The sequence below is a fragment of the Balaenoptera musculus genome, chromosome 8, assembly GCF_009873245.2.
Source record: "Balaenoptera musculus isolate JJ_BM4_2016_0621 chromosome 8, mBalMus1.pri.v3, whole genome shotgun sequence".
NCBI classification, from domain to species: domain Eukaryota; kingdom Metazoa; phylum Chordata; class Mammalia; order Artiodactyla; family Balaenopteridae; genus Balaenoptera; species Balaenoptera musculus.
This window is the reverse complement of record NC_045792.1, coordinates 10,268,885-10,285,850: the sequence shown is the minus strand read 5'-3', so window position 1 is coordinate 10,285,850 and position 16,966 is coordinate 10,268,885. Positions and strand designations below refer to the sequence as shown.

General features: G+C 41.2%; 1 protein-coding gene across 2 annotated transcripts in view; it reads left to right on the top strand.

The window, feature by feature from the left end:
* The window catches only part of UBASH3B (ubiquitin associated and SH3 domain containing B), a 143,841-nt gene extending 138,170 nt beyond the window's left edge, over positions 1 to 5,671 (top strand). For both annotated transcript variants that reach the window (XM_036860911.1, XM_036860912.1), the window contains exon 14: positions 1,023 to 5,671. In XM_036860911.1, the coding sequence (XP_036716806.1) occupies positions 1,023 to 1,160 (138 nt within the window). In that variant the 3' untranslated portion in view covers positions 1,161 to 5,671. The remainder of the gene's footprint in view (positions 1 to 1,022) is intronic.
* Positions 5,672 to 16,966: the final 11,295 nt, after the last annotated feature.

Genomic DNA, 16,966 nt, shown 5'->3' with positions numbered 1-16,966 from the left:
TGAGCTAGTTGTAGCTTCTAAGAGCTAAAATTTAAGAAGTAGCTAAGAATCATAAGCAAATTGTCTGGATTTCCCTGCGGGACCATGGAACGGATAAGGAGGAGGTATGTGGGCCAAAACACAGCATCTGACAGCTCAGCTGGAAGAAAGGTCCTGGCGGATAGGCCAAAGGAAGCAGTGATTCAAAATGGTCAGGCTGAAAGGCAAACCCAGGAACAAGGCAGCAAGACAGAAAACCCACCAGGCTGACCAACACATCTGGATTCTTCCTTCTCATGCCTGTGGAAGAGGTTTTCCCGTCAGCCACCCTCCCACATACACTTCCCTCCAGGCTGAGTTATATGCTTCCTGTAACTGTCCCCAGAGAACCTGGTTCAAACTCGATTGCAATTCTTTTCTCATTTTTTTAAAAACTTACGTATGTGTCTGTCCTTCCCATTAGTCTGTAAGCTGCTTGAGGGCAGAGATTTTTGTCTTGTTCATAAATGCAACTCTGGACACACACACACAAATAATTTTTGAAATGCCATGCCTACTGAAGTTAGGAAGGGCACAGCTTCAGCTCTGAATGTTAGATACACATGCCAAAAAATGAAAGAAAAAGCAGGATAAAACAAATTCTTAAAACTTGAATAATCTTTCCCATTGTCCAAGTATAATTTCAGAAATGTTTGAGCTGCGTTTTCAGCTTGACTTGCAATTAGGGATGAACTCCTAGAGCCTTAGCTTTATACATGAGTTCCTTTTTTTCCTCCCGTGCTATACAGAAACCATCTATAAACAATTACTTAATTGCACTAGAAGAGCTCACCGTTTAATGAATCCTTCCGAAGAATCCTCTTGCGTTGTAAATACTCTTCCTTCTAATTTATCAGTTCTGTCCATTTCATTTTCAATATTTTGGAGGGGATGCTTGCCTACAAAGTCCTTATTCATTCCTTTGAATTTTCCTTCGTCTAGGTAAAAGTTAAAGCACTCAACCTCTGTTTTCTGTTTTCCCTTTCTTTACTGTCTTACTTCAGATCCCCTACTTGGGGTTTTGTTCCTGTGAAGAATTAGGAGAAACTGGAATCTGGCAGCTGACAGACCCACCAATCCTCCCTCTTACCCATGGACCAACTGGGGGCTTCAACTGGAGAGAGACCCTGCTGCAAGAATAACCACACGAGCGAACAAGAAGAAAAGACTTGAGGAAGGCTTTGGGAGAAGTGTCTTTTTGTGTACTTAGTAACAGTGGGAAAGTCTGCACCACATCCTAAATGGACAGCTCAGAATAATTTAGCATATGTCCTTTCAGGCTTTGACGTTCTTAGGATGAGACCACGTCAAGGAGAGAAAGATTTGATTCAGGGAAAAAATTCATTCTCCCTGGACTCTTGCCTGGCTAACAAGGCTTTCAAGAATGGTCTTCCTATACAGGGGCATCTGCTACAGCAGAGGATGTTTCCTCCCTTCCGTCTGTGCTGACTAAGGAACCTGGGTCCTCCCAAAGAGAGCTGCCAGCCCACTCTGAGGAAGGGTGCAGGAAAATCCAGCTGGAGGGACACCAAGCTGCCAGTCCGGTGATGGGATTTTCTTTTCTTTTTAACTCCATGTTCCAGTTAAAACCAAGCTGCCGAATTCTTTTAAGGTGATTAGAAAACATGCGGTTTCCCATCAATTTCTACCCACACCAGTGCTGCTGGCTCAAGCCATCTGCTGGCAGATTCTAACCTTCACCCTGGTACCGCCACATCACATTTCCTCTAGAGAAAAGCGGACTACAGCTTTTTGCCACCATCCTACCCCCTTGCTTCTCTCTATCTGTGAAATGGGGAGACAGAGCATTTTTACTCTCCAAAGCACTTTTGGATACTCAGGAGGAAGATAAGATAAACGTGTGAAGTATTCAACTGTAGGAGCAACGAACTTGCCAAATATATCAAAGGAGTTACTCGTGTCACAGCCTAACGAGCCACAGGACTTCTGAATCACCGTGATTTGCTTGTCTTTGCCCCGAGAGTCTAGACCATGTTAACTGGTTAAGGACGTTGACATTTTCAGATGTATGTGAAATACATCCTTTGAGTCAGCAAGAAGCTCATTCTTGTGCAATATGGACGTCGTTACAAACCATACACCAAGGGTCAGGTCATTGTACGCGTACAGTACTTGTCAACCATAACAGAACACCCATAAATGCATCAGTTACATCCAGGGATGTATTATGAAGTCAGGGAACTAACTTAAATGATGACAGTCACGACTGCACTGCTGCTTGTGCTGTCGTTTTTATTTGTTTGTTTGTTTTGCTATGGTAATTTAAAAGAGGTAGGTAGGGCTACTTAAGGAAAGTTGGGAGAGCCACATCCTGTGGCATCTTGTCACACTTGCTTCCTGAATTTAGAGGGAGTTTATTTAAAAGAAAAACAAATGACAGTCAAACCAAAACATCAGTTATCAATGTCTAGTTAATTGTGTGACTAGCTGACTGTTGACGGCAGCAGACAATGTTCTGGCATGGTATAGTTCACTCTGTAGAATGTATGTGCAAAATGAAATCTCAGCCATTTAAAGAGAACATTCATGTAAAACAAATCAATATATATTGTAGCATTAAACAAGATTCAAAACCCAAAGGAGAAAACATATGGGATATAAAAATAGATCTATGCTCCTATTTGAAACTAGAATTTGATGATCCTTGAAAAGAAGAGGAAGTGAAAGGATGCTGGCTATGTATGTTAATCCGCAAGAGGATTATTGTTGAGTTTTTTTTTTTAAGTCACTTAGAGAAATATGTCATGCATTTTATATTTTAAGAAATCTTGATTTCTTCCAGCATTGCACAAACACTGATCCAGCTTCTGGGTCTAGAAATAACTCTGTGCTGACATGATTGATTAATATAAAAGTTTTCATCTTAAACTGGGGGAAATACTCATATTAAAGGTTTTAAGAGAAAAGTCACATTATGGCCAATGCAATGTCACTGCCAGTCATTCTTTTATCTGTAATTAGGTGAATCCACTGTAATCAGACCTATAATGTTTATTAGATTCTCCACAAATTTTCATGGACTTTCAATGCTCAGAATAATGCTCGAACATCTCGTATTCGATTTCCTTGAAAAACTGTAGCAGTGTGTTCTGGACAGGGTCTGTACTTGTATTGAACAAACTTCAGAACAAGTTATCCCTCCCTCCTTCTCCATGATCTTAAGCCTTTGATGACCTGATAGGTTGGTTTAGCTGGGCTATGGTCCAGTGTCCTTAGTCCAATATGGACAAAGCCTTAGGCCATCATCTGTGTGAGCAAAGGAAGGCAAAGATCTGAAATAATTTTCTGAATAATTTAGGTGGAAAACCTTGAGTCAAAGAGTTTATTCCTCTGCTTTAATTATCCAGATTGTTGATCAAAATGGCCTGAATGATCTGAATTCTCATGAAATTCTCTTTTCACATTTACCTAATTAAAAAACTAAACTTGGACTCCAGTTGAGAAATTCTTTGGAAATTGTGTTGAATCTGTGTGTAATAAAAGGAAGAGACAACTGTATTACATGATTTCATATCCATTTAAAAATTCTAAATTGCTATTACAACTCGAAGTTCAGGCTGGTTTTTTTTTCAGCTGAGGCTGATGCTTGTTAACAAATGTTTTGGGGGGCTAGGAGAAAGAAGGAAGGTAGAAGGGAGGGGGAGGGGGGAAGGAAGCAAGGGAGAAAGGAAGGAAATGCCAGATTAGAAGAAGCAAATGGTTTCCTGTGGAGAGGAAATTTTTTTTTTTTAATGTTGAAAGTTATCTGAAATAAACTGAGATAAAATTAACTAAAGGATTTAATCTGGGATTGAAAGTCCGAAACAGTCTGCTGCCTGCACAAGTGTGCCACATCAACCCGCTAATGGCTCAGTATTATTCACAGATAGACTTTGGTTTCAGTGATTTTAAAATGCCACGTCTATTCCTTTGTGGACTAGAATAATTGGCACATTTTAATGCACAAGCTGGGGGTTTCATTTTCCCAGGCTCCCTCTCCATCACTGCAATGGTAGCTAGGAGCTTATTGCTTCACCCCAGCAAGGAGTTCAGAATACAGTGTTTTCCATTACATTTAGATTCATAGAATCTGAATGGCTGATTAAATGGCCATCTGATGGCTGAAAGAGGGGGGGTATTTTTCACCCTGTATTGAAAGGCTTGTGGGAGTCTCTAGTTTTTATTTTAATTATACTTTAACCAAAGAATTCTTTTAAAGTAACCTTATATTTGAAAGACAATTTTGCAAAAAATGAAAATAATAAAAAATAAAAAATACCTTCTGGAGTGATGTCAGTTTGGTAAATCATTGTTGATACTTTTCTTGCATTTTAGGCTGCTGTGGTCATTTTCCTGTCAGTGGAATTTGGAATGCCTGTAGATTGTCATCCAGTTGTGCTTAGCATTACCATAAATGTATCTTTTCCACTCAACTAGCCGTGTTCGTATTAAATCAAGTCTCTTATTTCAATTACCTAGTGTCACTGGGGACTAACTGAAGAACTGCAGAGAGGTTCCTATCTCGTTGCCTTTGTAGAAAGGCGTCCCTGTGTGGTAAGGGAGGTATTCCTCGTAACCTAGGCACTCTGCCGCCCCAGTGTCTAATTTGAAAGCGGTGATGAATTGCTCTTTTGAATTTACTCTAAGTCACGCGTGTGTTGGAATACAGATGAGCCTCCTTTAACTTTCGCAGGCACAGTCACAACTGTCCCGTCTGCACCAGCTTCTCAGATAATGAGGCGCAGGGTTATTTGCATTTAAATTGTAGTCCTGCACACGTGTGAGAACTCAGAGACGCCGGTCTTGCTGCCTCGCCGGGAGGGATGAGATCGGGCGGAGGAGGGTAGGGAAACGAGCGATTTAATATCTATTTTAGGTTAACATTCACTTTACTAAGGTGATGGGGGATATTTGTTAGGTGATGGCAGATGCTTTTCATGTTTAAACATAGGATTCACTTTGGATTTGCTTCCCTTTAATACCGCACCATATTGAATTTTCCTAGGGAAGTGACTAGCTGTAACAAAAATTCAAGGGAAGGGGGAAAAATTGCCTCTAAATGCAGAGGAAATCACTTGATTTTTAAATACATATACTATTTTGTTCAGTGTATGTAAGCTTAAAATTATGATGATGAATAGTCAAACTTAATATACCATCAGTTCTTACAAATGTTTTACACTGCACCATTTAGTTGCCATCACTCACACAGAAATCGGAATTTTGCAGCTGCTCAACTATTCTTGGACTCTGTACAGGATACATATGTATGTATAATGGGAAATATGTACTGGTTCTTTCTCTGATTGCCACGCAAGATGGGAACACCATCCTGAAGCACTTTGGTTACACATAGACCATTTTAAACCTGCTGTTTGGGGAGGTGTATTGGTTTCTTTCTCATTTATAAGGCTATTGTATCATTATTTTTCTATGTGATTCAGGCATATTTATTTGGTGAAAAGGGTTTGTAATTATAAAAAAGGAAACCACACCTAATTGTATTGCCAAATTCCTTGTAAAGTACCTGTGGCGTCTGTGCTTTCCCGGCTGCGTGCTCTTCTCCGTACAGCTCTGGCACCATTGTAATTAGTTCATTCCATTCCATGAGCATCTCCATTTAAGTGGTTCCTAGATGATTTAATAAAGAGAAACTGTGTCCTCAGTCGATCCAGAGCGATCTCATGTTACACTGAGTGGTCTCGACTCCTATCATGTCCTCAGACGTTGCTGTGGTCATTATTATTTCATAAATGTCCATTAAGAGTGGGATCCTTCCCTCAGAGGGGCACTTGCTGCTGATGGAAATGAGAGGAGGCTCCGGCAGCACCGTGGGCCTCTGGTCCCTTCTGGTTGGGCATCTCTCTGAGCCATCCTGGCTGCAGAGGTGAAAACCCACCCAGGAGTGAAAGAGTGAGCTCCAAAACGCTTCCTCTGCCCCACGTGCAAGGCTTCGTCCCTCACCACTGCCCACCCGGAGGAGGTGTACCAGGAATGATGCATAGAGAAAGAATTTGGGTCAGAGAGAGGACAATTCCAGTTCAAACTGGGTTCCGCACTACTAAAAGCCATAGACCCCATTTCTGAAGTAATGATACGTTAAGCTAATAGGTTTTAAAATAAGCCATGTATGCAAATGTATACCGAGAACACGAACACAGATTTTCATTGGCACAACTGGCTACTACCCTCGCAGGGTTTACTTCCTGAGGAAACTTAACAGCTAATGCTCAGATCTGACAAAAGACCAAGCTATGGTTAGCCTTGGGGCTGCTTCTCGGCTGTTCTCTGCTTGACAGTTTCCCAAGCTCATTTTGCCCTTTTGTGATATGTGTACAGGCGGCCTGCACATCCAAAGAAAACGAATCGTTGTGCTTTGGATCTGTTTAAGCTTAAATCAGCAAAAAAAAAAATTTTTTTTTTTGGAAAGTTGTTTGAGGACCAAAAAGCAGTTTTCCTTTGGAAGAAAGAGAATGCATCATTTTGCCCAAAATAAACATGTAAAACCCAGACGGCTTGCTCCTGACCATGAAAGGATGCCAAGGTTTATGTAGCTTGCTGGTTGTCATTGTATTGATGGGACAATTCAGAAAGTCTTTGTACCACTGGAGAGGAACTTGATATTGTACCAGAGAAGAACCCCTAATTCCAGAGTCAGATAGAGCCATGTTCAGATCCTGGCTCAGCTACTTCCTAGATCCCTTAAACTCATTTCACCTGGAAAAATGGGCACATAATGATTTTTTAGAGCATGCTTAAGAGTATCAAATAGGATAATATAAAATACCTAATACTGGGCTTCCTTGGTGGCGCAGTGGTTGAGAATCTGCCTGCCAATGCAGGGGACACGGGTTCGAGCCCTGGTCTGGGAAGATCCCACATGCCGCGGAGCAACTAGGCCCGTGAGCCACAACTACTGAGCCTGCGCGTCTGGAGCCTGTGCTCCGCAACAAGAGAGGCCGCGATAGTGAGAGGCCCGCGCACCGCGATGAAGAGTGGCCCCCACTTGCCGCAACTGGAGAAAGCCCTTGCACAGAAACGAAGACCCAACACAGCCATAAATAAATAAATAAATAAAACAAAATTAAAACAAAATGTGGCTACCAGAAAATTTAAATGAAATAAAATAAAAAAATAATCGCTTTTGCTAAGGCCAAGATAAAATCACTCATCTAGCCATTCCTCTTGTCTATGGGGAATATCAGGGACAAGGAATAAAACAGCCTCATTCACACTGGTGTCACTTTACTACTTGCCCCATAATTTAGCTTCTGTAGTAAGAGGAGAATGGTAAAAGTTGGGGTGTTTGTTGAATTCTGTGATTTGTCTAAGAGGCTGCCCTAATGATTTTACCACCTTCCCCAAGTATAATTGTTTATAGTTTTAAAAGCACATTCTCATTTGATCCTCAAAACAATTTTTCAAGGTAAGGAGATCAGGTATTATTAACTCGCATGAGAGAAATTAAGATACTAAGATCCTGAGGTTGTGGACTTATCCTTCATTCTACAACACTGATTGAATGCTACGTTCCTAGCAGGTGGCAGGTGGAGGTACAGCGGCAAATCAAAAAGCAAGGTCCCTGCTTTCGTGAATTTGGGAGATAGACAATGAATCCACAAATAAACAAGATAATTACAGGTGTTGATCCATGTTGTTTAGGAGAAAAATGGGTTATATGATAGACAGTACATTTGGAAGGGATGCGGGGCAGGGGATCCTGCTTGAGATGGGATGGCCAGCTTTGGTGTACCTGAGCAGTGGCAATGAAAGCAGCAGTGGAGGCTTGAGTAGAAGCTGGTGGTGGTGAAGAGCTAAATGAGGAGGATCCTGGGGAGACAGGATGAGTGCAAAAGCCCCCACGTGGGAAGGAGCTAAGGGTTAGAACAAAGGGGGTCAGCGGGCTAAACCTTCATGAGCGTGGCAGGAAGTGGGGGGAAATGAGGCTGGAGAGGAAGGCAGACCCAGAAACACAGGGCCCTGTACACCAGGGCTCTGCAGAATCTGGCCTACAGCCCTGTGTTTGTCCAGCCCACAAGCTAAGAACGTTTTTACAATTTTAAATGGTCGAAAAACATCAAAAGAAGAATATTGTGCAAAAAGATACAAGCACCCCTATGTTCATAGCAGCACTATTCACAATAGCCAAAACATGGAAACAACCTAAATGTCCATGGACAGATGAATGGATAAAGAAGATGTGGTGTACATATCTATATACAATGGAATACTACTCAGCCATAAAAAAACAAAATAATGCCACCTGCAGCAACACGGATGCAACTAGAGATTATCATACTACGTGAGTGAAGTCACTCAGAAAGAGAAAGACAAACACCATATGGTATCACTTACATGTGGAATCTAAAATATGGCACAAATGAACCTATCTACAAAACAGAAACAGACTCACAGACATAGAGGTCAGACTTGTTGTTGCCAATGGGGAGGAGGGGAGGGAGAGGGATGGATTGGGAATTTGGGGTTGGTAGATACAAACTATTATATTTAGAATGGATAAACAATAAGGTCCTACTGTATAGCACAGGGAACTATATCCAGTCTCCTGGGATAAACCATAATGGAAAAGAGTATTAAAAAAAGAATGTGTATATATGTGTAAAACTGAGTCACTTTGCTGTACAGCAGAGCTTGTCACAGCACTGTAAATCAGCTATACTTCAATTTAAAAAAAAGAATATTATGTCGGGACACAACTCAATAATTATAGGAAATCCAAATTCCAGTCTCTATAATAAAGTTTTTTTGTTTTTTTTTAGTTTTATTTTAAGTTTAGTTTTATAATTATAATAAAGTTTTATTGGCACATGGCCATGCTCATTCATTGACATATTGCTTACAGCTGCTTCCTGGATACAAGGGCAGAGGTGAATACAAGAGGACACAAGACACTCAAAGCCTGAAATATTTACTTCTTGACGCTTTACCGAAAAAGTTTGCCGGCCTCTGTTGTGGACCACGGTGAAGCATTTGAATTTTGTTCTAAGCCCAGAGTCCAGCACAGAAACCATTCCTACTGCATAACAAATGAAGAGATTGGTGATGTCCAGTAGGTGGCAAAATGACAGCCAGCATTTAGTGAGGGCTTAGCTCGTAAACAAACCTCTTTAATCTTCTCGACAACCCTATTTTCAAGATACTATAATTATTCCCAATTTACAAAAGAGGAAGCTGAGTCTTAGATTCTACAACCTGCCCAAAGTCACATGGCTGGATCTGTTGGAGCTAAGATCCCAGCCATGTCAGCCTGGTTCCAGAGCCTGGACAAATAGTTTGAAATATTTTTGAAAGAAATTTTAAGGAAAATATTGCAGAACGCTGAGGCACCTGGGGGATAAATGGGTTCTTCAGAACACAGTTGGAAAACAATTGCTCTCATCCAACCCCTTCATTTGCACATGAAGACACCAAGGGAAGTCACTCGTCCTGGGAGATCTGTGAGCTAAGATCTGAAGCTGGAGCTCGCTGTTCTGCGGTACATTCCCCCAAACCACAATTTCCTTCTGAAATCAGCTCTTACTTGGGTTCTGTTTTCAGAATGATCCATTTGATTAGGTTGTAGGCAGAAACCTTAAGAACAAAAGCTGAGCTGGCCCTTTAGTTTTCCAGGAACGTCTCACCTGCTGTGGTTGCTGTGGGGACAAGATGCAGTCCCAGCTCCCTGAGGTCTGCAGATTGATGGAGGATCTTGGATGTGCCGCCGTGCTGGGCACGATAGATAACGTGTTTGATTCATACCTCCCAGTCACCTTATGCTGTCATTATTCTTCCCATTTTACAGATGAGGACACTGATACCAAGAGACAAGTAGTCTTCTCCGGACCACAGGGCTGCTAGTGACAGGGCCCAGTGGACAAGTCCGGGTCTGTCTGCCCCACCACCCCTTATTCATCCCGCTAAGCTTTGCTGCTCCTAGGAAGCCCTTTTCTCAATCAATAACTAGTTACAGAGGCTGCTGCTCTGGTTTGCAAACTCCCCTACCACTCTGTGTAAGTCGACAACAGTGCTCGGAGAATCCCGCCAAGGTGTGAACTGGGCATCCTGCATCTGCTGGGAAATGCAGGCCAGGCCACCTCTGGCCCTGGCTTTGGGAAAGGTCACAGATTCTTCACAGGAGCCATGAAAGGTCAAGAAGAAAGTTTAGGCCCCTCTTGTAATTGCAGCAAAAACCCCAGGGGCTTCTTTCTGCGCATGGGGAAATCCCCTATCCTTTCTGACCCTTAAAACAGTCCATCTTTCACCTACTTGATAAATCTCCTTTTCAGAATTTTTTTTCTTCCTGACAACCTAGGTTGATCAGGGTGATGATGTTTGTTTATTTCTCTCAAATCTGTCCCAACACCACAACCCCATCAAATGCTACTTCCTATGAGTACGAAAACATACCATGGGGATTTCATGAAACGCAGATCAAAGTGACAAATGGGCTATCAGCTATGAGACCTCCCACATACAACGTGGTCAGTAGACACTTTTCCATGAGAAAATAGGTAGAAGGTCACTCCTTGACCACTATGCTCTGACCTCACCTTTTCCCTCCACTTGCTAAGCAGGCACAAACTGCTCCCTTCCCCTGCTGAGCCCCTGTGGGCTGCAGGCTGAAGTGGGGGTGTTGAGAGGGGGAAGGACCATGAAAACCACAAGGGCATGTCACTCAGAGCCTGCCTTGCAGCATTTCCCCCACGGACCATTTGTCATTTCTGAGTCCAGTGGACTACTGTGACATTTCTCAAGGTTGGCAACCAGTTGATAGCACATCCATGGGTGAATAAGATATATTCATCATCTCCCAGAGGGCAATTTAAAGTAAGATCTTTAACGCTCTGAAAAAAATAGTAAGACAAGCATCCTTCTAGGCTCAGAGAAAAAGAGCAGTGTTTCTATCTCAGATGGAGAATTCATTCATTCTTTCATTCACTCACTCATTTGACAACCTATTTCAGGTGCTGTTGTGGGTCAGGTTCCCTGGAAAACAGATGCTGAGATGGAGATTTTTGTGTGGGAGTTTATAGCCACGCTCTCAGGACAACACTTGTGAAGGAAGCAAGATGGGGCGGAGAGAGATGCTGAAATGGGATGCTGTGGCAACAAAGGGTCTCAGCTAATCCTAATCCCAAGGGGAGTCTGAAGCTGTGCCCATTTCCCTTAGAGCGCTCCACCTGGCGGCAAGGGCACAGGAACCTTTCAGCCCCTCTCGAGGGACCCATGGAGGAGGGTGACTTGGGCAAATGATTCTCCCCACTGAAGGCAATTCTCAGCGAAGGAGCAGTGACACGTCCCAGCCTCCCAGCCTCTGGGGGACGGAACGGAGGAATCTGTGTAGCACACCTGAGTGTACACTCCAGGTTGCCACTAAGGACCGGGCATTGACTTTAACATCTCTTGCTAACCTGAGCTTTTTCTCTGAATTAGGAGATTATCACAAAAAGCAGATGTGGAAACACACCAGGTTCCCCTTATTTAAAGTTTCACTACAGCTGATTCAATTTAATAAACAATTATTTAACCCTATCCTATGGTAAACAACCAGAAGTCCATCTACAGGTGAATGGACAAACAAACTGTGGTAAGTTCATATCATGTGCTACTACCCAGCCATAGAAAGGAATAAACCCTCGACAAATTATTTTGAGATGAACCTCAAAATAATCATGCCAAATGGAAGAACAGTGACAGAAAGTAGATCGGTGGTTGCCTGAAGAGGGAAGGTAAAGAGGGAAGGAGAAGATTACAATGGGCAGGAGGAAACTTTAGGGGGCGATGGATAGTTCACCATTTTGATTGTAATAATGATTTCATGGGTGTATACATATGTCAACATTTATCAAACTGTACATGTTAAATATGTACAATTCATTATGTCAATTATATCTAAATAAAGCTATTTTTTAAATAACTATGATCTTCAGACTAAACAACAAAGCTATAGTAATCAAAACAGTATGGTACTGGCACAAAAACAGATGCATGGATCAATGAAATAGGATAGAAAGCCCAGAAATAAACCCACACACTTATGGTCAATTAATCTATGACAAAGAAGGCAAGAAATATACAATGGAGAAATACAGTCTCTTCAGTAAGTGGTGCTGGGAAAACTGGACAGCCACATGTAAAGAATGAAACTAGAACATTCTCTAATACCATATACAAAAATAAACTCAAATGGGTTAAATACCTAAATGTAAGACAGATACTATAAAACTCTTAGAGGAAAACATAGGCAGAACACTCTTTGACATAATCACAGCTATATTTTTTGGATCCATCTCCTAGAGTAATGGAAATAAAAGCAAAAATAAACAAGGGGGATGAATTGGGAGATTGAGATTGACATATATACATATATACACTAATATGTATAAGATAACTAATGAGAACCTGCTGTATAGCACAGGGACTCCACTTTGCTGTACAGTAGAAACTTACACAACATTGTAAAACAACTATACCCCAATTAAAAAAAAAAAAGTGGGACCTAATTAAACTTAATTTTTTCCTTTGCATAGCAAAGAAAACCAAAAGAAAGACAACCTATGGAATGGGAGAAAATATTTGCAAACAGTGTGACTGACAAGGGATTATTTTCCAAAATATACAAATAGCTCATACAGTTCAATATCAAAAAAACCAACAACCCAGTCAAAACGTGGGCAGAAGACCTAAATAGACATTTCTTTAAAGAAGACATACAGATGGACAACAGGCACATGAAAAGATGCTCAAGATCACTAATTATGGGGCTTCCCTGGTGGCGCAGTGATTATGAATCCACCTGCCAATGCAAGAGACACGGGTTCGAGCCCTGGTCCGGGAAGATCCCACATGCTGCAGAGCAACTAAGCCCATGTGCCACAACTACTGAGCCTGCACTCTAGAGCCTGCATGTCACATCTACTGAAGCCCACGTGCCACGACCACTGAAGCCCGCAGGCCTAGAGCCCATGCTCCGCAACGAGAAGCCACCACAATGAGAAGCCCGCGCACCACAACGAAGAGTAGCCCCTGCTCGCCACAACTAGAGAAAGCCCACGAACAGCAATGAAGACCCAAATGCAGCCAATAAATAAATAAATAAATAATTAAAAAAATAAAAAGTAAATTTAAAAAAGATTGCTAATTATTAGGGAAACTCACATCAAAACTACGATGAGTTATAACCTCACACCAGTCAGAATGGCCATCATCAAAAATTCTACAAACAATAAATGCTGGAGAGGGTGTGGAGAAAACGGAACCCTCTTGCACTGTTGGTGGGAATGTAAATTGATACAGCCACTATGGAGAACAGTATGGAGGTTCCTTAAAAAACTAAAAATAGAGCTACCACAATATCCTGCCATCCTACTCCTGAGCATATATCTGGAGAAAACTGTAATTCAAAAAGATACATGCACCCAATGTTCATTGCAGCACTATTTACAATAGCCAAGACATGGAATTGACCTAAATGTTCATCGACAGATGAATGGATAAAGAAGATGTGATATATCCATACAATGGAATATTACTCAGTGATAAAAAAACGAATGAAATAATGCCATTTGCAGCAACATGGATGGACCTAGAGATTATCATACGAAGTGAAGTAAGTCAGACAGAGAAAGACAAATATCACATGATGTCACTTATATATGGAATCTAAACAAATGATACAAATGAACTTATTTACAAAACAGAAATAGACTCACAGACATAGAAAATCAGCTTATGGCTACCAAAGGCGAAAGGGAGGGGAGGGATAAATTAGGAGTTTGGGATTATATATACACTACTATAAATAAAATAGATAACCAACAAGGACCTACTGTATAGCACAGGGAACTCTGCTCAATATCTTGTAACAACCTATAATGGAAAAGAATCTGAAAAAGGTATACATATATACATATGTATACCATATATATATCTTTGCTGTACAGCAGAAACTAACACAACATTGTAAATCAACCATATTTCAATTTTTAAAAGAAGAATAAAAAATAAACTATACTATGAAATGGTCTGTGCCAGGCTTCAGGAACACTAAAGTAAATAAGAAACAAACTCTTCCTTCGGGGGCTCAGAGGCTAGCAAGGGAGATACATGGGTACTCAACTAAATATAATAGAAATCAGAATAACAGCTAGTATGATAAAAACAGAGAAATTATCATGGGGGCAAAGAAAAGTGGAGAACTGATTTTTTTCCTGGGAGACTAGAGGATAGCAACAGCTAACTCATATAATATTTACTATGTATCATTTGTCCTTTAATTCCCACATCAACCATGTGAGTGGGTGCTGTCATTCTACCCATTTCACAGGTGAGAAAACCGAGGCTTTGATTCCAGAGAGACTGGTTCCAGAGTCCACATTCTTAATCGCTAGTTACTATTCCTCTCTGAGAAGTGCCAATCAATCTGGGCCTCAGAGGACAAATAGAATCACCCCAGAAAGAGAAAGCCATTTTAGGCAGAGAGGGCAGTACAAACTACAACCCAGTGTGAACCATGACGATATAGACGTACTGGATGCTTGAAATAGGACAAGAATTTTCTATGAGTATGGGGAATGGAGGGAAAGGAGGCTGAAATGGGGGCCAGGGTGTGATTGGCCTTGAATGATCTGCTAAAGAATTTGCACTATAACCTTCAGGCAAAAGGGAACCACTAAAGGTTTTTGAGCAGAAGAATAACATACCAGATTTGTGTTTTTGAAAGAGAACGAGAAAGACTACCTGTCTACAGTGAAACGAACACTTGGCAAATTTCATGCGAATCCATTCTCAAAAGACCATTCGATTCACAGATATTGCACTAAAACCACATTAAATCAGTAGATCTGGGACAAACTACACTGTAAATTTAGGTCAGTCTCAGAACGTTTTATTCTCTGGTCACCTGAGTCTTGTATTCATTCTGTTACTTCCACCTGTTTCTCCACATTTTTACCAAATAGAAAATTACAGAAAACCACTATTGGAAAAGAGAGAAGCAAAGTGACCCTTCTCCAGGCCCTACCTGAATTTAGTTCAGACCGGGTCCAAGATTTTTTTCCCACTGGCTTAAAATGAGAACTCCCAAGATGACACTTCTACCTTTGTTTCTTGTCAAAGTGATTTTTTTTTTTTACCTCCTCATACATTCAACTTAGATGATAAGCTCAAGATCTGGAAAATCAACCAGTCATTAAGTCCAGACATGTTTCTGGCTTTATGAGGCTTTACCATTGTGTCAAGAAGAAAAGTACAGCCTTTTCCTCATGTGCTTTGACAGGAAGTGTTAGAAAATTCTATAAGGAACCAGTATTCTTCTAGGTGAAAACAAATGTGGGAAACTATTAACCAGCCACAGGCTAGTTCACACCTTCCAAGGGAGGCCCAGAGACACCTTATATGCACTTTCCTTGGGCTGCCTTAAGGGGGTACAGACAGATCAAGTGTCACTCTAAAGCAAGGACAAGACATGAGCAGGACAATCAAATGCTTAGACAGCCTTGGAGCCTTAAATATAAAAACTTGAAGTCCCTGGAGGGAATCTTATGGGGGAAAAAAGAGAAATCAGACCAAATACTCAGAAGTCTTGGTTTGTATTCTCAGTTCTGCCACTAAGTCACTGTGTCATCTCAACCAAACTCCTCAATTCTCTATTCTGAAAAATGGTACGATGCAAACTACTGATGCCCTGCTTCCATACATATCAATATATTCAACAAGCATTTATGGAGAACCTTCTATGGCCCTATAGCCACACCAGCCGGTAGCAGAGACAGGGCTACCTCTCACATCTCATGGTTTCAATTCCAGAAAACCCTCACCATCAGTGCTTCTCACACTTGCCTTCTGATACCTGGAGACCTTGTTAGACATACCAGTAGCTCCTCATTCCAGTGAAATTCTCATTTAATCAATCTGGAGTGGACCCTACCAATCTGCTTTTTTTTCAGCTGGGGGCCCAAGGCATTTAAACAAACAATTTGAGAAAGAGGACATTATATCCTGCTAAACTCTACAGGAAACAATTTTTCTCTCAGTTTTTTACTCTCTTTCTACCTGTTAAAATAGGTAAAATATTTGAAAGACATTTTTGATGGATATAATGTTCCCTACCCAAACTATCAACACATTTAAGAGCACTAACACATTTCAATTAGAACCAGTAAATATTATTTCCTTTACAATTTTCTAAACATTGCAGACTAACCTCTATTTTATAAACATAAGTCTACTTGTATTTTGCTGTGTGTCCCCAGAAAAATGAAATAAAGTCTACCTCAATTTGTCCAGTAAATGAGAATTAAATACCAAAAATTGTTCATTTGCATACTCTCACCCCCACTAAGATCATATTCTCCTTAAACACAAGGCTTTCTCTTTCATATCTGATCATATCTTAGAGCGGTGCATACTAGATGGCTAGATAAATAAAGAGATGGATGCTGGATGAATGACAGATGGGTGGATGGATGGGTAAATAGACACACAGATTTTTTAAATGAGTAAATCTGTGATTTCGTGAACTCTGCCCCCTGATAACCACTAGAAATAGTTTCCAGAGTTAGAAATATATTCACAAGGGTTCAGCAAAACTTGCCTAATTTTAATTGTTTAATAAACTAGAAAAGTGAAAACAAGGTGACGTCACTACACAGGAACATTTTAATATCTCTTGCACTCCCTCCTCTCCCCAAAAGCCCTGCAACTAGTCGACTTACCAGGACTACCCACGTGCGGTAGAAAGATTTGTGCCACCAACACATCACTCACCCCTCTCCACAATCGAGGTGACACATGTGGTCCCCTAAATGTTCCACCAGGAGGTATTTTGGGGGCAGCTAACTAAGAGGGGGCTTCCAGAGCTGATGGAGGAGGTGAGACACATGAGGTCACAGAGCCACTGCCTCCCCCTTTCAAAAGAAACCAGTCTGCTCTGTTTGTTTCAGAGTCC